The sequence below is a fragment of the Mustela lutreola genome, chromosome 1 (assembly GCF_030435805.1).
Source record: "Mustela lutreola isolate mMusLut2 chromosome 1, mMusLut2.pri, whole genome shotgun sequence".
Lineage (NCBI taxonomy): Eukaryota > Metazoa > Chordata > Mammalia > Carnivora > Mustelidae > Mustela > Mustela lutreola.
Window position 1 is genome coordinate 237,436,121 of NC_081290.1, and position 23,023 is coordinate 237,459,143.

Below are 23,023 nucleotides of genomic sequence, written 5' to 3' on the forward strand. Positions count from 1 at the left end.
TATTGATTTCTAGAGAGAGGTGATTTAATTGTGGAAAGATACATGTCAAGTTTTGATGTCCTGAATAAGATTTTCATGTAGTGACATGTTAATGTTTAGCTACTGTGATGTCTGCTCTCCATTCAGATGGATCTTTCTTCAAGGTACAATTAAAAGTGTCAGAAACTGAGAAGTTAATAGGTAAAGTCCATTTCCAGTAGGAAAGACATTGCCTCATTGGATTCATGTTGGCCATCATCAGGAGCCTGTGATGTTACAAACTAGGGACCACCTTAGCAAAAATTCACTGAGAATGTATTTGATTCTAGGAAACTAAAGAAACAACACAGAATGGAGCACTGGAACTCCACCTTGGGAAGTGGCTTTATATTGATGGGGATTCTGAATGACAGTGGGTCTCCTGAACTGCTCTGTGCCACAATCACAGTCCTGTACATGTTGGCCCTGACCAGCAATGGCCTGCTGCTCTTGGTCATTACAGTGGATTCCCGGCTCCACGTGCCCATGTACTTCCTGCTCAGGCAGCTCTCACTCATGGATCTCCTCTTTACATCTGTTGTCACTCCCAAGGCTGTCATGGATTTTCTGCTCAATGAAAACACCATCTCCTTTGTGGGCTGTGCCCTTCAGATGTTTCTGGCATTGATGTTGGGTGGTGCAGAGGATCTGCTACTGGCCTTCATGGCCTATGACAGATATGTGGCCATTTGTCATCCTCTGAACTACATGGTCTTCATGAGGCCAAAGGTCTGCTGGTTCATGGTGGCCACAGCCTGGGTACTGGCATCCATAAGTGCCTTTGTTTATACTGTGTATACCATGCACTATCCCTTCTGCATGTCCCGGAAGATCAGGCACCTGCTCTGTGAGATCCCACCTTTGCTGAAGTTGGCCTGTGCAGATACCTCTAGATACGAACTGTTTGTGTATGTGATGAGTGTAACCTTCCTGATGCCCCCTCTTTTTACTATTATTTCCTCTTATGCACTAATCCTGTGTACTGTATTTCGGGTGCCTTCAAGTGAGGGGAAGCAGAAAGCCCTAGTCACCTGCTCTTCCCACCTGATGGTGGTTGGGATGTTCTATGGAGCTGCCACATTTATGTATGTCCTTCCCAGTTCACTCCATAGCCCTAAGCAAGACAACATCATCTCTCTTTTCTACACAGTTGTCACTCCAGCCCTGAACCCCCTTATCTACAGCCTGAGGAATAAGGATGTTATGAGAGCCTTGAAAAGAGTCCTGGGAAAATACATGCTGTGACACAGTCCAGCATCTAGGGAGAGCTTCTGGCTGTCCCTCAGAGTTCATTTCTCTTCAAAGATTTCTGCTAATGTCCCATGGTAAAAACACCGTAATGCAATGGCTACATTTTAATAGTTAAATGAAGGAATGTAATTTGTTTTTTTAATTTTTTTTATTTTCAGCATAACAGTATTCATTATTTTTGCACCACACCTATGGATCTATGCAATCTGTGCCCACTATAATACCCACCACCTGGTACCATGACCTCCCACCCCCCGCCCCTTCAAAACCCTCAGATTGTTTTTCAGAGTCCATAGTCTCTCATGGCTCACCTTCCTTTCCAATTTCCCCCAACTCCCTTCTCTCTATCTCCCCATGTACTCCATGCTATTTGTTATGCTCCATAAATAAGTGAAACCATATAATTGACTCTCTCTGCTTGACTTATTTCACTCAGCATAATCTCTTCCAGTCTCGTCCATGTTGCTACAAAAGTTGGGTATTCATCCTTTCTGATGGACGCATAATATTCCATAGTGTATATGGACCTTATCCATTTGTCCGTTGAAGGGCATCTTGGTTCTTTCCACAGTTTGGCGACTGTGGCCATTGCTGCTATAAATATTGGGGTACACTGGCCCTTCTTTTCACTACATCTGTATCTTTGGGGGTAAATACCCAGCAGTGCAATTTCAGGGTCATAGGGAAGATCTCTTTTTAATTTCTTGAGGAATCTCCACACTGTTCTCCAATAGGCTGCATCAACTTGGAAGAGGGTTCCCCCTTCTCCACATCCCCTCCAACACATGTTGTTTCCTGTCTTGCTAATTTTGGCCATTCTAACTGGTGTAAGGTGATATCTCAATGTGGTTTTAATTTGAATCCCTCTGATGGCTAGTGATGATGATCATTTTTTCATGTGTCTGATAGCCATTTGTATGTCTTCATGGGAGAAGTGTCTGTTTCTATGTTCTGCCCATTTTTTGATATGATTGTCTGTTTTGTGTGTGTTGAGTTTGAGGAGTTCATTACGGATCCTGGATATCAACCTTTTGTCTGTACTGTCATTTGCAAATATCTTCTCCCATTCCGTGGGTTGCCTCTTTTTTTTCTTGACTGTTTCCTTTCCTGTGTAGAAGCTTTTGCTTTTGATGAAGTCCCAAAAGTTCATCTTCTCTTTTGTTTCCTTTGCCTATGGAGACATATCTTGAAAGAAGTTGATGTGGCTGATATCGAAGAGATTACTGCCTATGTTCTCCTCTTGGATTCTGATGGATTCCTGTCTCACATTGAGGTCTTTTATCCATTTTGAGTTTATCTTTGTGTACAGTGTAAGAGAATGGCAAATAATCCTAAAATTTTTATGGAATCAGAAGAGACCTTGAATCACTAAGGAAATGTTGAAAAACAAAAATAGAACTGAGGGCATCACCTTACCTGATTTCAAGCTTTATTACAAAGCTGTGATCAACAAGACAGCATGGTACTGGCATCAAAACAGACACATAGACCAGTGGAACAGAGTAGAGAGTCCTGATATGGACCCTCAACTCTATGGTCAAATAATCTTCGACAAAACAGGAAAAAATATACAGTGGAAAAAAGACAGTCTCTTCGATATATCGTGCTGGGAAAACTGGGAAGCTATATGTAGAATAATGAATGTAATTTCACTTGTCAAATGAATTAATGTGTCTGTATTTTTACCATTTTATTTTATTTTTTGAAGTACAGTTGACATAGAATCTTACATTAGTTTCAGGTATGCAGCATAGTGATTTGACTAGGTCCTTATTTTATGGGACGGTCACCACAAAATATAGCTACCATCTATTATTATACAACACTATTACAGTGTTACGGACTACTATGCCCTTTATCCCCACTGTACCTTTCATCCTGGTGACTTATTTATTCTATAACTGAAGTCTGTATCTCTCACTGCTCTTTAACCATTTCACCATCATTCAACCACCCCCTCCCTCAATGCTCTGTCAACCACCAGTTTATTCTCTGTATTTATGGTTTGCTTTTGTTGTCTCTTTATTCTTTTCTTTTGTTTAAAATTCCACATGTAGGTGAAAGCATATGGCATTTGTCTTTCTCTGACTTATTTCACTTAGGTTATACCCTCAAGGTCCATCCATATTGCCATAAATGGCAAGATTTCACACCTTTCTCTGGCTGATTAATATTCCACTATATAGTGGAATATATATATATATATATATATATATATATATTTATATAGTGGAATATATATATATATATATTTATAATGAAATTTTATATATATATATATATATATATATACACACACACACACACACACATACACACACAACACACACACACACACACACACACACGCCACAATCAGCAGGTACTTGGGTTGCTTTCATTATCTTGGCTATTGTAAATAATGCAGGAATAAACACAGATATGTTTATATCTTTATGAATTAGTGTTTTCATTTTCTTTGGATAAGTATCCTTTCGTGGAACTACTGAATCATATATTATTTCTGTTTCAATTTTTTGAGGAATCTCCATACTGTTTCCACCGTGGCTGCACCAATTTACATTCTCACCAACATTGCACAAAGTTTTCTTTTTCTCCACATTGACACCAGCACTTATTTCTTGTCTTTCTGATCCTGGCCATTCTGATGTGTTTAAAGTGATATTTCATTATCAAATGCTATTAAATCTTTTTTCCGTCAGGTAATTTATTAAAAAAAAAAAAGTCAGTCTATTTAAACGTTGCTGTCCATTTTCCCACGTAGCTAATGAGTTAAATGAGCCCAGGTACTTTTACCAGTTTGGGACTGACAAACCTCTGACTGGGGAGTCCATACTAGACCAACATATGAACCAAAAAAAAGAAAGTTTCAAGTGGGAAGCCTAAGCAAACCCCACATCAGGGGAGCAGACCTTGAGATTTGCACAAATTTTAGACCAGCTGACCTTGTTAAATGATCATGTAGTCAGTCTAATTAACTACTAGTAGTTTATATGCATTTCTGTCATGTTCTCCCCTTTTTCCAAATAGTCTTTATAGAAAATGCCTGAGTCCTCTAACAGGTGTCATTGTTTATCTTTTTTAAAAAATTAACATATAATATATTCTTTGCTCCAGGGGTACCGGTCTGTGATTCCTCAGTTTTACACAACTCACAACATTCATCATAGCACGTACCCTCCCCAGTGTCCATCTCTCAGCCACCCCACCCTCTCACCCCCCGCTCCAGCAACTCCCCGTTTGTTTCCTGAAATTGAGTCTCTCATGGTTTGTCTCCCTCTCTGCTTTCCTTTTGTTTCATTTTTCCCTCCATTCCCCTATGATCCTCTGTCTTGTTTATCAAATTCCTTATATCAGTGAGATCATATGATAATTGTCCCTCTCTGATTGACTTATTTCACTTAGCATAATACCCTCTACTTCCACCCACATTGTCGCAAATGGCAAGATTTATTATGTTTGATGGCTGCATAATATCCCGTTGTATATACCACATCTTCTTTATCCATTCATTTGTTGATGGATATCTAGGCTCTTTCCATAGTTAAGCTATTGTGGACATTGCAGCTATAAATATTCTGGTGCCAGTGCCCCTTCAGATCACTAGGTTCAAATCTTTATGGTTAAATACCCAGTAGTTCAATTGCTGCATCATAGGGTAGCTCCATTTTCAACTTTTTGAGGAACCTTCATATTGTTTTTCAGAGTGGCTGTACCAGCTTGCATTCACACCAACAGTGTGGGAGGGTTCCCCTTTCTTTGATCCTTGACAATACCTGTCATTTCCTGACTTGTTAATTTTAGCCATTCTGACTGGTGTGAGGTGGTATCTCATTGTGGTTTTGATTTGTATTTCTCTGATGCTGAGTGATGTGGAGCACTTTTTCATGTGTCTGTTGGCCATCTGGATGTCTTCTTTGCAGAAATGTCTGCCCATTTCTTGACTGGGTTAATTGGCCTTTGGGAGTTGAATTTGATCAGTTCTTTATAGATTTTGGACACTAGCCCTTTATCTGATATGTCATTTGCAAATATCTTCTCCCATTCTGTCCGTTGTCTTTTGTTTTCATTGACTGTTTCCTTTGCTGTGCAAAAGCTTTTGATCTTGATGAAGTCCCAATAGTTCATTTGCCTTTGGCGATGTTTCTAGGAAGAAGTTGCTGCAGCTGAGGTTGAAGAGGTTGCTGCCTGTGTTCTCCTTGAGGATTTTGATGGATTCCGGTCTCACATTAAGGTCTTTCATCCATTTTGCGTCTATTTTTATGTGTGTTATAAGAAAATAGTCCAGTTTCATTCTTCTGCATGTGGCTGTCCAATTATCCCAACACCATTTGTCAAAGAGGCTGTCTTTTTTCCAATACACAATCTTTCCTGCTTTGTCAAAGATTAGCTGACCATAGAGTTGAGGGTCCATTTCTGGGCTATCTATTCTGTTCTATTGATCTATGCGTCTGTTTCTGTGCCAGTACCATACTGCCTTGTTGATGACAGCTTTGTAATAGAGCTTGAAGTCTGGAATTGTGATGCTGCCAACTTTGGCTTTCTTTCTCAACATTCCTCTGGCTATTTGGGGTCTTTTCTGGTTCCATATAAATTTTAGGATCATTTGTTCCATTTCATTGAAAAAAGTTGATGGTATTTTTTTTATAATTAAATTTATTTATTTTCAGCATAACAGTATTCATTATTTTTGCACCACACCCAGTGCTCCATGCAATCCGTGCCCTCTATAATACCCACCACCTGGTACCCCAACCTCCCACCCCCCCACCACTTCATTCCCCTAAGATTGTTTTTCAGAGTCATAGTCTCTCATGGTTCACCTCCACTTCCAATTTCCCCCAACTCCCTTCTCCTCTCCAATTCCCCATGTCCTCCATGATATTTGTTATACTCCACAAGTAAGTGAAACCATATGATAATTGACTCTCTCTGCTTGACTTATTTCACTCAGCATAATCTTTTCCAGTCCCACCCATGTTGCTACAAAAGTTGGATATTCATCCTTTCTGATGGAGGCATAATACTTCATAGTGTATATGGACCACATTTTCCTTATCCATTCGTCTGTTGAAGGGCAGAAAGATTCCCTTCTTTTTTTTTTTTTTTAATAAACATATATTTTTATCCCCAGGGGTACAGGTCTGTGAATCACCAGGTTTACACACTTCACAACACTCACCAAAACACATACCCTCCCCAATGTCCATAATCCCACCCCCCTTCTACCAACCCTCCTCCCCGAGCAACCCTCAGTTTGTTTTGTGAGATTAAGAGTCACTTATGGTTTGTCTCCCTCCCATCCCATCTTGTTTCATTTATTCTTCTCCTACCCACTTAAGCCCCCATGTTGCATCACCACTTCCTCATATCAGGGAGATCATATGATAGTTGTCTTTCTCTGCTTGACTTATTTCGCTAAGCATGATACGCTCTAGTTCCATCCATGTTGTTGCAAATGGCAAGATTTCATTTCTTTTGATGGCTGCATAGTATTACATTGTGTATATATACCACATCTTCTTGATCCATTCATCTGTTGATGGGCATCTAGGTTCTTTCCATAGTTTGGCTATTGTGGACATTGCTGCTATAAACATTCGGGTGCACGTGCCCCTTTGGATCACTACGTTTGTATCTTTAGGGTAAAAACCCAATAGTGCAATTGCTGGGTCATAGGGCAGTTCTATTTTCAACATTTTGAGGAACCTCCATGCTGTTTTCCAGAGTGGCTGCACCAGCTTGCATTCCCACCAACAGTGTAGGAGGGTTCCCCTTTCTCCGCATCCTCGCCAGCATCTGTCATTTCCTGACTTGTTGATTTTAGCCATTCTGACTGGTGTGAGGTGATATCTCATTGTGGTTTTGATTTGTATTTCCCTGATGCCGAGTGATATGGAGCACTTTTTCATGTTTCTGTTGGCCATCTGGATACCTTCTTTGCAGAAATGTCTGTTCATGTCCTCTGCCCATTTCTTGATTGGATTATTTGTTCTTTGGGTGTTGAGTTTACTAAGTTCTTTATAGATTCTGGACACTAGTCCTTTATCTGATATGTCGTTTACAAATATCTTCTCCCATTCTGTCAGTTGTCTTTTGATTTTGTTAACTGTTTCCTTTGCTGTGCAAAAGCTTTTGATCTTGATGAAATCCCAATAGTTCATTTTTGCCCTTGCTTCTCTTGCCTTTGGCGTTGTTCCTAGGAAGATGTTGCTGCGGCTGAGGTCGAAGAGGTTGTTGCCTGTGTTCTCCTCAAGGATTTTGATGGATTCCCTTCGCACATTGAGGTCCTTGATCCATTTTGAGTCTATTTTTGTGTGTGGTGTAAGGAAATGGTCCAATTTCATTTTTCTGCATGTGGCTGTCCAATTTTCCCAGCACCATTTATTGAAGAGGCTGTCTTTTTTCCATTGGACATTCTTTCCTGCTTTGTCAAAGATGAGTTGACTGTAGAGTTGAGGGTCTATTTCTGGGCTCTCTATTCTGTTCCATTGATCTATGTGCCTGTTTTTGTGCTAGTACCATGCTGTCTTGATGATGACAGCTTTATAATAGAGCTTGAAGTCCGGAATTGTGATGCCACCAATGTTGGCTTTCTTTTTCAATATCCCTTTGGCTATTCGAGGTCTTTTCTGGTTCCATATAAATTTTAGAATTATTTGTTCCATTTCTTTGAAAAACATGGATGGCACTTTGATAGGAATTGCATTAAATGTGTAGATTGCTTTAGGTAGCATAGACATTTTCACAATATTTATTCTTCCAATCCAGGAGCATGGAACATTTTTCCATTTCTTTGTGTCTTCCTCAATTTCCTTCATGAGTACTCTATAGTTTTCTTTGTACAGATTCTTTGTCCCTTTGGTTACATTTAATCTAGGTATCTTATGATTTTGTGTGTAATTGTTAATGGGATCAACTGACTCCTTAATTTCTCTTTCTTCTGTCTTGTTGTTGATGTATAGAAATGCAACTGATTTCTGTGCATTGATTTTATATCCTGACAATTTATTGAATTCCTGTATGAGCTCTAGCAGTTTTAGAGTTCTAGCAGTCTTTTGGGTTTTTGACCTAAAGTATCAAATCATCTGGAAAGAGTGAGAGTTTGACTTCTTCTTTGCCAGTTCTGATGGCAGTCGTGCATTTTATAGAGTTGATATGTGCACATAAAATAGAACTTTTTTTCACTTATTAATATGTAGTAATTTTCTCCTGTGCATTATATGGCAGCTATATTGTGCAGTGACAAAGAGAGTCTGGGGTCACTTGTCAGAGTACCGAGGTTTGAATTCAATACATTCCCACTTACTTATATAACTTTGAGCATGTTTCATTTTTTAATTTTATAACTTTGAGCATGTTTCATTTTTTAATTTTTTGATTTTTATGAACATATAATGTATTACTAGCCCCAGGGGTACAGGTCTGTGAATATCCAGGCTTACACATTTCACAGCACTCACCATAGCACATACTCTCTCCAAAGTCCATAACCCAACCACCCTCTCCCTAACCCCCTACCCCCAGCAGCCCTCAGTTTGTTTTGTGACATTAGGAGTCTTTAATGGTTTGTCTTCCTCCCGATCCCATCTTGTTTAATTTTTTCTTCTCTACCCCCAAGCCCCTCATTTGACTCTCAAATTCCTCATATCAGTGAGATCATATGATAATTGTCTTTCTCTGATTGACTTATTTCATTGTGCATGTTTCTTAACTTCTCTGTAATTGTCTGCACATCTCTAAACTGTAAACTGGTAATAATAGTTAGATTACTCCATAGTCTTTGTGAAGATTAAATAAATTAGCAAATATAAATGTAAGGCATTTAGAATAGCACCTGGCATTTAAAGAGTATTTAATAAATCTTAATTATTATGTGAATAAATAGCCTTAAAGATATTTTTGTGTGATGATATAATGTTATATCATATGGATGTTTTGTAACAGAATTGGCTATTTCATCACTGTTATACACTTAGTGTGTGCCTGTGTGTGTGTGTTTCCAAAAAGAACAATGTTGGGGATCCTGGGTGGCTTAGTCACTAGGCATCTGCCTTTGGCTCAGGTCATGATTCCAGGGTTCTGGGACTGAGATACACATCGGCTCCCTGCTCAGCGGGAAGACTGCTTCTCCCTCTCCCACTCCCCCTGTCAAATAAATAAACAAAATCTTTAAAAAAATAAAATAAATAAAATTAAAAAATAGAATCGATTCTCTAATTTCCCTTTCTGTATTTTCATTGTTAGTGTATAAGAAAGCCACTGATTTCTGCACATTGACTTTGTATCCCGCCATGTTGCTGAATTGCTGTATGAGTTCTAGGGTTCTGGGACTGAGATACACATCGGCTCCCTGCTCAGCGGGAAGACTGCTTCTCCCTCTCCCACCCCCCTGTCAAATAAATAAACAAAATCTTTAAAAAAATAAAATAAATAAAATTAAAAAATAGAATCGATTCTCTAATTTCCCTTTCTGTATTTTCATTGTTAGTGTATAAGAAAGCCACTGATTTCTGCACATTGACTTTGTATCCCGCCATGTTGCTGAATTGCTGTATGAGTTCTAGTAGTTTGGGGGTAGAGTCTTCTGTGTTTTCCATATAAAGAATCATGTCATCTGCAAAGAGAGAGTTTGACTTCTTCACTACCAATTTGGATACCTTTTATTTCTCTTTGTTGTCTGATTGCTGTTGCTAGGAATTCTAACACTATGTTAAACAAGAGTGATGAAAGTGGACATCCTTGTCTTGTTCCTGATCTCAATGGGAAGGCTGCAAGCTTTTTCCCATTGAGGATGATATTTGCTGTGTATCTTTCATAGATAGATTTGATGAAGTTCAGGAATGTTCCCTCTCTCCCTATACTTTGAAGTGTTTTAATCAGGAATGGATGCTGGATTATGTCAAATGCTTTTTCTGCATCTATTGAGAGGACCATGTGGTTCTTCTCTCTTCCCTTATTGATTTGTTCAATCACATGGATTGAATTGTGAATGTTGAACCATCCTTGTAGCCCAGGGTAGAATCCCACCTCGTCATGGTGGATAATCTTTTTACTGTGCTGTTGGATCCTGTTCGCTAGGATCTTGTTGAGAATCTTAGCATCCATATTCATCAGTGATATTGGTCTGAAATTCTCCTTTGTGGTAGGGTCTTTGCCTGGTTTGCGGATCCGGGTAATGCTGCCTTCATAGAAAATTCTGGAAGTTGTCCTTCTGCTTCAATTTTTTGAAACAGCTTCAGGAGAATAGGTGTTATTTCTTCTTTGAAAGTTTGGCGAATCACCTAACCAAAGAGGTAAAGGACCTATACTCGAGGAACTACAGAACACTCATGAAAGAAATTGAAGAAAACAGAAAAAGAAGGAAGACCATTCCATGCTCTAGGATCAGAAGAATAAACATTGTTAAAATGTCTATACTGCCTAGAGCAATCTATACTTTTAATGCCATTCCAATCAAAATTCCAACAGTATTCTTCAAAGAGTTGGAGCAAATAATCCAAAAATTTGTATGGAATCAGAAAAGACCCCGAATCGCTAAGGAAATATTGAAAAACAAAACAAAACAAAACAAAACTGAGGCATCATGCTACCTGATTTTAAGCTTTATTACAAAGCTGTGATCACCAAGACAGCATGGTACTGGCATCAAAACAGACACATAGACCAGTGGAACAGAGTAGAGAGCCAAGATATGGAACCTCAACTCTATGGTCAATTAATCTTTGACAAAGCAGGAAAAAATATACAGTGGAAAAAAGACAGTCTCTTCAATAAATGGTTTTGGGAAAACTGGACAGTTATATGTAGAAGAATGAAACTCGACCATTCTCTTACACCGTACACAAAGATAAATTCAAAATGGATTAAAGACAGGAATCCATCTGAATCCTAGAGGAGAACATAGGCAGTAATCTCTTCAATATCAGCCACAGCAACTTCTTTCAAGATATGTCTCCAAAGGCAAAGGAAACAAAAGCGAAAATGAACTTTTGGGACTTCATCAAAAGCAAAAGCTTCTGCACAACAAAGGAAACAGTCAACAAAACAAAGAGGCAACCCACGGAATGGGAGAAGATATTTGCAAATGACAGTACAGACAAAAGGTTGATATCCAGGATCTATAGTGAACTGCTCAAACTCAACACACACAAAACAGACAATCATATCAAAAAATGGGCAGAACATAGGAACAGACACTTCTCCCATGAAGACATACAAATGGCTATCAGACATATGAAAAAATGTTCATCATCACTAGCCCTCAGGGAGATTCAAATTAAAACCACATTGAGATACCACTTTACACTAGTTAAAATGGCCAAAATTAGCAAGACAGGAAACAACATGTGTTGGAGGGGATGTTGAGAAAGGGGAATCCTCTTCCACTGTTGGTGGGAATGCAAGTTGGTGCAGCCTCGTTGGAAAACAGTGTGGAGATTGCTCAAGAAATTAAAAAGGGAGCTTCCCTATGACCCTGCCATTGCACTCCTGGGTATTTACCCCAAAGATACAGATGTAGTGAAAAGAAGGGCTATCTGTACCCCAATGTTTACAGCAGCAATGGCCACGGTCGCCGAACTGTGTAAAGAACCAAGGTGCCCTTCAACGGACGAATGGACAAGGAAGATGTGGTCCATATACACTATGGAGTATTATGCCTCCATCAGAAAGGAGGAATACCCAACTTCTGTAGCAACATGGATGGGACTGGAAGAGATTATGCTGAGTGAAATAAGTCAAGCAGAGAGAGTCAATTATCATATGGTTTCACTTATTTATGGAGCATAACAAATAGCACGGAGGACAAGAGAAGATGGAGAGGAGAAGGGATTTGAGGGAAATTGGGTGGGGAGGTGATCCATGAGAGACTATGGACTCTGAAAAACAGTCTGAGGTTTTTGAAGGGGCGGGGTTGGGAGGTTGGGGTACCAGGTGGTGGGTATTACAGAGGGCATGGAATGCATGGAGCACTGGGTGTGGTGAAAAAAGAATGAATACTGTGAAGCTGAAAAAAAAAGTTCATTTTCGGTTTTGTTTCCTTTGCCTTTGGAGACATATCTTGAAAGAAGTTGCTGTGGCTGATATCAAAGAGGTTACTGCCTATGTTCTCCTCTAGGATTCTGAAAGATTCCTGTCTCACATTGAGGTCTTTTATCTATTTTGAGTTTATCTTTGTGTATGGTGTAAGAGAATGGTTGAGTTTCAGTCTTTTACATATAGCTGTCCAGTTTTCCCAGCACCATTTATTGACGAGACTGTCTTTTTTCCACTGTTTATTTTTCCCTGTTTTGTTGAAGATTATTTGCCCATAGAGTTGAGTGTCCATATCAAGGAAGTAGAAAATATCATCAGAAGTTATTATCAACAATTATATGCCAATATACTTAGCAACCTAGATGAAATAATGCATTCCTGGAAACCTATAAACTCCCAAATTTGAACCAGGAAGAAATTGACAACCTGAGTAGACCTATATCTAGTAACGATATTGAAGCAGTGATCAAAAACCTCCCAAAAAAAGAAGAGCCCAGAACCTGATGGATTCCCTGGGGAATTCTACCAAACCTTCAAAGAAGAAATAACACCTATCCTCCTGAAGCAGTTTCAAAAAATTGAAGCAGAGGGAAAACTTCCAGATTCTTTCTATGAAGCCAGCATTACCCTGATCCCCAAACCAGGCAAAGACACCACCAGAAAGGAGAATTTCAGACCAATATCACTGATGAATATGGATGCTAAGATTCTCAACAAGACCCTAGCAAACAGGATCGAACGACACATTAAAGAGATTATCCACCATGACCAGGTGGAATTCATCCCTGTGTTGGAAGGATGGTTCAACATTCACAAACCTATCAATGTGATAGGACAAATCAATAAGAGAAGACAGAAGAACCACATGGTCCTCTCAATTGATGCAGAAAAAGCATTTGACATAATCCAGAATCCTTCCTGATTAAAATTCTTCAAAGTATAGAAATAGAGGGAACATTCCTGAACCTCATCAAATCTATCAATGAAAAACCCACAGCAAATATCATCCTCAATGGGAAAGAGCTTGCAGCCTTCCCATTGAGATCAGGAACAAGACAAGGAAGCCCATTCTTACACTCTCATTCAACATAGTATTAGAAGTCTTAACAACAGCAAAGTAATAAGACAACAAAGAGAAATAAAAGGTATCCAAATTGGCAATGAAGAAGTTAAACTCTCTCTCTTTGCAGATGACATGATTCTTTATATGGAAAGCCTAAAAGATTCCACCCCCAAACTACTAGAACTCATACAACAATTCAGCAAAGTGACAGGATAGAAAGTCAGTGTACAGAAATCAGTGGCTTTCTTATACACTAACAATGAAAATACAGAGAGGGAAATTAGAAAATCGATTCCATTTACTATAGCGCCAAGAACCATAAAATACCTGGGAATTAACCTAACCAAAGAGGTTAAGGATCTGTACTCGAGGAACTACAGAACACTCATGAAAGAAATTGAAGAAGACACAAAAAGTAGGAAGACCATACTGTGCTCTTGGATTGGAAAAATAAACATTGTTAAAATGTCTATACTGCCTAGAGCAATCTATACTTTTAATGCCATTCCAATCAAAATTACACTGGTATTTTTCAAAGACATGGAGCAAATAATCCAAAAATTTGTATGGAATCAGAAGAGACCCCGAATCACTAAGGAAATGTTGAAAAAGAAAAATAAAACTGGGGTCATCATGTTACCATATTTCAAGCTTTACTACAAAGCTGTGATCACCAAGACAGCATGGTACTGGCTTAAAAACAGACAGATAGACTACTGGAGGAATTTTGATTGGAATGGCATTAAGAGTATAGATTGCTCTAGGCTGTATAGACATTTTAACAATGTTTATTCTTCCAATCCAAGAGCACAGTATGGTCTTCAAGCTTTTTGTGTGTTCTTCAGCTTCTTTCATGAGTGTTCTGTAGTTCCTCGAGTACTGCTCCGTTACCTCTTTGGTTAGGTTAATTCCCAGGTATGTTATGGTTCTTAGCACTGTAGTAAATGGAATCAATTCTCTAACTTCCCTCTCTGTGTTTTCATTGTTATTGTATAAGGAAGCCACTGATTTCTGTACATTGACTTTGGATCCTGCCATGTTGATGAATTGTTGTATGAGTTCTAGTAGTTTGGGGGTGGAGTCTTCTGTGTTTTCCATATAAAGAATCATGTCATCTGCAAAGAGAGAGAGTTTGACTTCTTCATTGCCAATTTGGATACCTTTTATTTCTCTTTGTTGTCTGATTGCTGTTGCTAAGACTTCTAATACTATGTTGAACAAGAGTGGTGAGAGTGGGTTTCCTTATTGTGTTCCTGATCTCAACGGGAAGGCTGCAAGCTTTTTCCCATTGAGATGATATTTGCTGTGGGTCTTTCTTAGATAGATTTGATGAAGTTCAGGAATGTTCCCAATACTTTCCCTATACTTTGAAGAATTTTAATCAGGAAGGATTCTGGATTATGTCAAATGCTTTTTCTGCATCAATTGCGAGGACCATGTGGTTCTTCTGTCTTCTCTTATTGATTTGTTCTATCACATTGATGGATTTGTGAATGTTGAACCATCCATCCAACCCAGAGATGAATCCTACCTGGTCATGGTGGATTATCTTTTTAATGTGTTGTTCGATCCTATTTGCTAGGATCTTGTTGAGAATCTTAGCATCCATATTCATCAGTGATATTGGTCTGAAATTCTCCTTTCTGGTGGTGTCTTTGCCTGGTTTGGGGATCAGGGTAATGCTGGCTTCATAGAAAGAATCTGGAAGTTTTCCCTCTGCTTCAATTTTTTGAAACTGCTTCAGGAGGATAGGTGTTATTTCTTCTTTGAAGGTTTGGTAGAATTCCCCAGGGAATCCATCAGGTTCTGGGCTCTTCTTTTTTTGGGAGGTTTTTGATCACTGCTTCAATATCGTTACTAGATATAGGTCTACTCAGGTTGTCAATTTCTTCCTGGTTCAAATTTGGGAGTTTATAGGTTTCCAGGAATGCATTAATTTCATTTAGGTTGCTAAGTATATTGGCATATAACTGTTGATAATAACTTCTGATGATTGTTTCTATTTCCTTGGTGTTAATCGTGATCTCTCCCTTTTCATTCCTAATTTTATGAATTTTAGCCCTCTCTCTTTTCTTTTGGATTATTTGGCCAATGGTTTATTTATTTTATTGATTCTTTCAGACAACCAGCTTCCAGTTTTATTGAGGCATTCTACTGTATATCTAGTTTCTATCTCATTGGTCACTGCTCTAATCTTGATTATTTCCCTTCTTGTGTGTGGAGTTGGCTTAATTTTGTTGTTGATTCTCCTGTTCCTTAAGGTGTACAGAGAGCTGAATTTTGGATTTTTGAATTTTTTTCAGGGAGGCTTGGGTGGCTATGTATTTCCTCCGTAGGTCCACTTTTGCTGTATCCCATAGATTTTGAATCAAAGTGTTTTTCCTCATTGGTTTCCATAAATTGCTTAAGTTCTTATTTGACCTCCTTTTTGATCCAAGCATTCTTAAGCAAGGTGGTCTTTAGCTTCAAGGTGCTTGAATTCCTTCCAAACTTTTCTTGTGGTTGAGCTCCAGTTTCAAAGCACTGTGACCTGAGAATATGCACGAAATAATCTCAATCTTTTGGTATCTGTTGAGTCCTGATTTGTGACACAGTATGTGGTTTATTCTGGAGAAGGTTCCATGTGCACTCGAGAGGAATGAGTATTCTGTTGGTTTAGGATAGGATGTTCTATATATATCTATGAGGTCCATCTGGTCCAAAGTGTCATTCAATGCTCTTGTTTCTTTATTGATTTTCTGCTTGTATGATCTGTCTATTACTGAGAGTGGCAGGTTAAGATCTCCTACTATTAATGTATTTATATCAATATGACTGTATATCTTTTTTTTCTACTTTCTATGTTTTATTATTATTATTTTTTTAATTTTTAATTTTGTATAAATATATATTTTTATCCCCAGGGGTACAGGTCTGTGAATCGCCAGGTTTACACACTGCACAACACTCACCAAAGCACATACCCTCCCCAATGTCCATAACCCCATCCCCCTTCTCCCAACCTCCCTCCCCCCAGAAACCCTCAGTTTGTTTTGTGAGATTAAGAGTCACTTCTGGTTTGTCTCCCTCCAAATCCCATCTTGTTTCATTGATTCTTCTCCTACCCACTTAAGCCCCCATGTTGCATCACCACTTCCTCATATCAGGGAGATCATATGATAGTTGTCTTTCTCTGCTTGACTTATTTCGCTAAGCATGATACGCTCTAGTTCCATCCATGTTGTTGCAAATGGCAAGATTTCATTTCTTTTGAAGGCTGCATAGTATTCCATTGTGTATATATACCACATCTTCTTGATCCATTCATCTGTTGATGGGCATCTAGGTTCTTTCCATAGTTTGGCTATTGTGGACATTGCTGCTATAAACATTTGGGTAAACGTGCCCTTTTGGATCACTACGTTTGTATCTTTAGGGAAAATACCCAGTAGTGCAATTCTGGGTCATAGGGCAGTTCTATTTTCAACATTTTGAGGAACCTCCATGCTGTTTTCCAGAGTGGTTGCACCAGCTTGCATTCCCACCAACAGTGTAGGAGGGTTCCCCTTTCTCCGCATCCTCGCCAGCATCTGTCATTTCCTGACTTGTTGATTTTAGCCATTCTGACTGGTGTGAGGTGATATCTCATTGTGGTTTTGATTTGTATTTCCCTGATGCCGAGTGATATGGAGCACTTTTTCATGTGTCTGTTGGCCATCTGGATACCTTCTTTGCAGAAATGTCTGTTCATGTCCTCTGCCCATTTCTTGATTGGATTATTTGTTCTTTAGGTGTTGAGTTTGCTAAGTTCTTTATAGATTTTGGACACTAGTCCTTTTTCTGATATATCATTTGCAAATATCTTCTCCCATTCTGTCAGTTGTCTTTTGATTTTGTTAACTGTTTCCTTTGCTGTGCAAAAGCTTTTGATCTTGATGAAATCCCAATAGTTCATTTTTGCCCTTGCTTCTCTTGCCTTTGGCGTTGTTCCTAGGAAGATGTTGCTGCGGATGAGGTCGAAGAGGTTGCTGCCTGTGTTCTCCTCAAGGATTTTGATGGATTCCTTTTGCACATTGAGGTCCTTCAACGATTTTGAGTCTATTTTTGTGTGTGGTGTAAGGAAATGGTCCAATTTCATTTTTCTGCATGTGGCTGTCCAATTTTACCAACATTATTTATTGAAGAGGCTGTCTTTTTTCCACTGGACATTCTTTCCTGCTTTGTCGAAGATGAGTTGACTGTAGAGTTGAGGGTCTATTTCTGGGCTCTCTATTCTGTTCCATTGATCTATGTGTCTGTTTTTGTGCTAGTACCATGCTGTCTTGATGATGACAGCTTTGTAATAGAGCTTGAAGTCCGGAATTGTGATGCTACCAACTTTGGCTTTCTATTTCAATATCCCTTTGGCTATTCGAGGTCTTTTCTGGTTCCATATAAATTTTAGAATTATTTGTTCCATTTCTTTGAAAAAGATGGATGGTACTTTGATAGGAATTGCATTAAATGTGTAGATTGCTTTAGGTAGTATAGGCATTTTCACAATATTTGTCCTTCCAATCCAGGAGCATGGAACATTTTTCCATTTCTTTGTGTCTTCCTCAATTTCTTTCTTGAGTACTTTATAGTTTTCTGAGTATAGTTTCTTAGCCTCTTTGGTTAGGTTTATTCCTAGGTATCTTATGGTTTTGGGTGCAATTGTAAATGGGATAGACTCCTTAATTTCTCTTTCTTCTGTCTTGTTGTTGGAGTAGAGAAATGCAACGGATTTCTGTGCATTGATTTTATATCCTGACACTTTACTGAATTCCTGTACAAGTTCTAGCAGTTTTGGAGTGGAGTCTTTGGGGTTTTCCACATATAATATCATGTCATCTGTGAAGAGTGATAGTTTGACTTCTTCTTTGCCGATTTGGATGCCTTTAATTTCCTTTTGTTGTCTGATTGCTGAGGCTAGGACTTCTAGTACTATGTTGAATAGCAGTGGTGATAATGGACATCCCTGCAGCTAAGGACATTCCTTAGTTGAAAAGCTTTCAGTTTTTCTCCATTGAGAATGATATTTGTGGTGGGTTTTTCATAGATGGCTTTGATGATATTGAGGTATGTGCCCTCTATCCCTACACTTTGAAGAGTTTTGATCAGGAAGGGATGCTGTACTTTGTCAAATGCTTTTTCAGCATCTATTGAGAGTATCATATGGTCCTTGTTTTTTCTTTTATTGATGTGTTGTATCACATTGACTGATTTGAGGATGTTGAAGCAACTTGCAGCTCTGGAATAAATCCCACTTGGTCGTGGTGAATAATCCTTTTAATGTACTGTTGAATCCTTTTGGCTAGTATTTTGGTGAGAATTTTCGCATCTGTGTTCATCAAGGATATTGGTCTATAGCTCTCTTTTTTGATGGGATCCTTGTCTGGTTTTGGGATCAAGGTGATGCTGGCCTCATCAAATGAGTTTGGAAGTTTTCCTTCCATTTCTATTTTTTGGAACAGTTTCAGGAGAATAGGAATTAGTTCTTCTTTAAATGTTTGGTAGAATTCCCCCGGGAAGCCATCTGGCCCTGGGCTTTTGTTTGTTTGGAAATTTTAAATGACTGTTTCAATCTCCTTACTGGTTATGGGTCTGTTCAGGCTTTCTATTTCTTCCTGGTTCAGTTGTGGTAGTTTATATGTTTCTAGGAATGCATTCATTTCTTCCAGATTTTCAAATGTGTTGGCTTAGAGTTGCTCATAGTATGTTCTTATAATAGTTTGTATTTCTTTGGTGTTAGTTGTGATCTCTCCTCTTTCATTCATGATTTTATTTATTTGGGTCCTTTCTCTTTTCTTTTTGATAAGTCTGGCTAGGGGTTTATCAATTTTATTAATTCTTTCAAAGAACCACCTCCTAGTTTCATTGATTTGTTCTATTGTTTTTTTGGTTTCTATTTCATTGATTTCTGCTCTGATCTTTATGATTTCTCTTCTCCTGCTGGGCTTAGGGTTTCTTTCTTTTTCTTTCTCCAGCTCCTTTAGGTGTAGGGTTAGGTTGTGTACCTGAGACGTTTCTTGTTTCTTGAGAAAGGCTTGTACCGCTATATATTTTCCTCTCAGGACTGTCTGTGTTGTGTCCCACAGATTTTGAACTGTTGTATTTTCATTGTCATTTGTTTCCATGATTTTTTCAATTCTTTAATTTCCCGGTTGACCCATTCATTCTTTAGAAGAATGCTGTTTAGTCTCCATGTATTTGGGTTCTTTCCAAACTTCCTCTTGTGGTTGAGTTCTAGCTTCAGAGCATTGTGGTCTGAAAATATGCAGGGAATGATCCCAATCTTTTGATACTGGTTGAGTCCTGATTTAGGACCGAGGATGTGATCTATTCTGGAGAATGTTCTATGTGCACTAGAAAAGAATGTGTATTCTGTTGCTTTGGGATGAAATGTTCTGAATATATCTGTGATGTCCATCTGGTCCAGTGTGTCGTTTAAGGCCTTTATTTCCTTGTTGATCTTTTGTTTGGATGATCTGTCCATTTCAGTGAGGGGAGTGTTAAAGTCCCCTACTATTATTGTATTATTGTTGATGTGTTTCTTTGATTTTGTTATTAATTGGTTTATGTAGTTGGCTGCTCCCATGTTGGGGGTATAGATGTTTAAAATTGTTAGATCTTCTTGTTGGACAGACCCTTTGAGTATGATATAGTGTCCTTCCTCATCTCTTATTATAGTCTTTGGCTTAAAATCTAATTGATCTGATATAAGGATTGCCACTCCTGCTTTCTTCTGATGTCCATTAGCATGGTAAATTCTTTTCCACCCCCTCACTTTAAATCTGGAGGTGTCTTCGGGCTTAAAGTGAGTGTCTTGGAGGCAACATATAGATGGGTTTTGTTTTTTTATCCATTCTAATACCCTGTGTCTTTTGATTGGGGCATTTAGCCCATTAACATTCAGGGTAACTATTGAGATATATGAATTTAGTGACATTTTATTGCCTGTAAGGTGACTGTTACTGTATATTGTCTCTGTTCCTTACTGATCTACCACTTATAGGCTCTCTCTTTGCTTAGAGGACCCCTTTCAATATTTCCTGTAGAGCTGGTTTGGTGTTTGCAAATTCTTTCAGTTTTTGTTTGTCCTGGAAGCTTTTAATCTCTCCTTCTATTTTCAATGATAGCCTAGCTGGATATAGTATTCTTGGCTGCATGTTTTTCTCGTTTCGTGCTCTGAAAATATCATGCCAGCTCTTTCTGGCCTGCCAGGTCTCTGTGGATAAGTCAGGAGCCAATCTTATATTTTTACCATTGTATGTTACAGACTTCTTTTCCCAGGCTGCTTTCAGGATTTTCTCTTTGTCACTAAGACTTGTAAATTTTACTATTAGGTGACGGGGTGTGGGCCTATTCTTATTGATTTTGAGGGGCGTTCTCTGAACCTCCTGAATTTTGATGCTCGTTCCCTTTGTCATATTGGAGAAATTCTCCCCAATAATTCTCTCCAGTATACCTTCTGCTCCCCTCTCTCTTTCTTCTTCTTCCAGAATCCCAATTATTCTAATGTTGTTTTGTCTTATGGTGTCACTTATCTCTCGAATTCTCCCCTAATGGTCCCGTAGCTGTTTGTCCCTCTTTTGCTCAGCTTCTTTATTCTCTGTCATTTGGTCTTCTATATTGCTAATTCTTTCTTCTGCCTCATTTATCCTAGCAGTGAGAGCCTCCATTTTTGATTGCACCTCATTAATAGCTTTTTGGATTTCAACTTGGTTAGATTTTAGTTGTTTTATTTCTCCAGAAAGGGCTTTTATATCTCCCGAGACGGTTTCTCTAATGTCTTCCATGCCTCTTTCGAGCCCAGCTAGAACCTTGAGAATTGTCATTCTGAACTCTAGATCTGACATATTACCAATGTCTGTATTGATTAGGTCCCTAGCCTTCTGTACTGCCTCTTGTGGTGTTTTTGTGGTGAATTTTTCCGCCTTGTCATTTTGTCCAGATAAAAGTATATGAAGGAGAAATTAGAATACTAAAAGGGTGGCAACAACCCCAGGAAAATATGCTTTAACCGAATCAGAAGAGATCCCAAATCGTGAAGGGGGAGTAAGGGTATAAAAAGAGGTCCAAAAAGAAAGAAAGAAAAAAAAGAAAAGAAAAAAGAAAAGAAAAAAGAAAAGAATTAAAAAAAAGAAAACAAGTAAAGAAAAATATAGAAAAGAATATATATATATATTAGATAAACTAGTTAAAAAAGTTTAAAAAAGGGTAAAAATTTAAAAAAAATTTAGCAAAAGAAGAGAAATAAAATGAAAAAGAAAAAAAATCAGATTAACTGCAAGACTAAAAAAATCACAAGGAGAAAGCCATGAGTTCCTTGCTTTGCTTTCTCCTCCTCTGGAATTCTGCTGCTCTCCTTGGTATTGAAACCACACTCCTTGATAGGTGAACTTGGTCTTGGCTGGATTTCTTGTTGATCTTCTGGGGAAGGGGCCTGGTGTAGTGATTCTCAAGTGTCTTTGCCCCAGGCAGAATTGCACCTCCCTTACCAGGGGCCAGGCTGAGTAATCTGCTCAGCTTTGCTTTCAGGAGCTTTTGTTCCCTGCGGGCTTTCCATAGAGTTCTTTCAGAAAGTGGTTGTTTTTCTGTTTCCAGAATTGCTGTTCTTCTTCTCTTCAATCTTCCGATTGATTTGCAGGTGTTTGCAATTTTTAGATAAGCTATCTAGCTGATCTCCTGCTAGTTGAGGTATTCTCAGCCTGCTACTTCTCCGCCATCTTGATTCCTCCCCTGAATATGACTGTATATATTTTTTTAAAGATTTTATTTATTTATCGGGGTGTGGGAGAGAGTAAGCACAGGCAGACAGAATGGCAGGTAGAGGCAGAGGGAGAAGCAGGCTCCCTGCCATGCAAGGAGGCCGATGTGGGACTCGATCCCAGGACGCTGGGATCATGACCTGAGCCAAAGGCAGCTGCTTAACCAACTGGGCCACCCAGGCATCCCATGACTGTATATCTTGATTAACAGTTTTCTTATGTAGTTGGTTGCTCCCATATTGGGGGTATAAATATTTACAAATTGTTAGATCTTCTTGGTAGATAGACCTTTTAAGAAATATGTAGTCTCCTTCTGTATCTCTGACTAGAGTCTTTAGTTTATAATCTACTTTATCTGATATGAAAATCGCTACCCTGGCCTTCTTTTGAGGCCCATTGGTATGAAAGATGATTCTCCCATCCCTTCACTTTCAGCCTGGGTGTATCCTTAAGTCCAAAATGGGTCTCTTGTAGACAACATATGGATGGGTCTTGTCGTTTTATCCAATCTGCAACCCTGTGTCATTTAAATGGTGCATTTAGGCCATTCACGTTGAGAGTGATTATTGAGAGATACCTTTTTATTGACATAGTGTTACTTGTGAGGTCTATGTTCCTATAGATTGTCCCATATATTTTTGTTCAATGATATTCTTATGATTTTCCTTCTTTTATAGACCCCCCCCCCTTAATATTTCCTGCAGTGTCGGCTTGTGGTCTCATACTCTTTTAAATCTTGCCGGTCTTGGAAGCTCTTTATCTCTTCATCCATTTTGAATGTTAGTCTTGCTGGATAAAGTATTCTTGGCTGCATGTTTTTCTCACTCAGTGCCCTGAATACGTCTCACCAGCCCTTTCTGGCTTGCCAGTTTTCTGTAGACAG

General features: G+C 38.7%; 1 protein-coding gene across 1 annotated transcript; it reads left to right on the forward strand.

The window, feature by feature from the left end:
• The first annotated feature begins 330 nt into the window (after positions 1-330).
• Positions 331-1,263, forward strand: LOC131821805 (olfactory receptor 2AG1-like). Its single transcript, XM_059158135.1, has one exon. It carries the CDS (start codon positions 331-333, stop codon positions 1,261-1,263), a length of 933 nt encoding a protein of 310 aa, XP_059014118.1.
• The last annotated feature ends 21,760 nt before the right edge of the window (positions 1,264-23,023 follow it).

Coding starts and splice junctions, on each gene's coding strand:
- LOC131821805 (XM_059158135.1), top strand. CDS start 331: ATGGAGCACTGGAACTCCACCTTGGGAAGTGGCTTTATATTGATGGGG.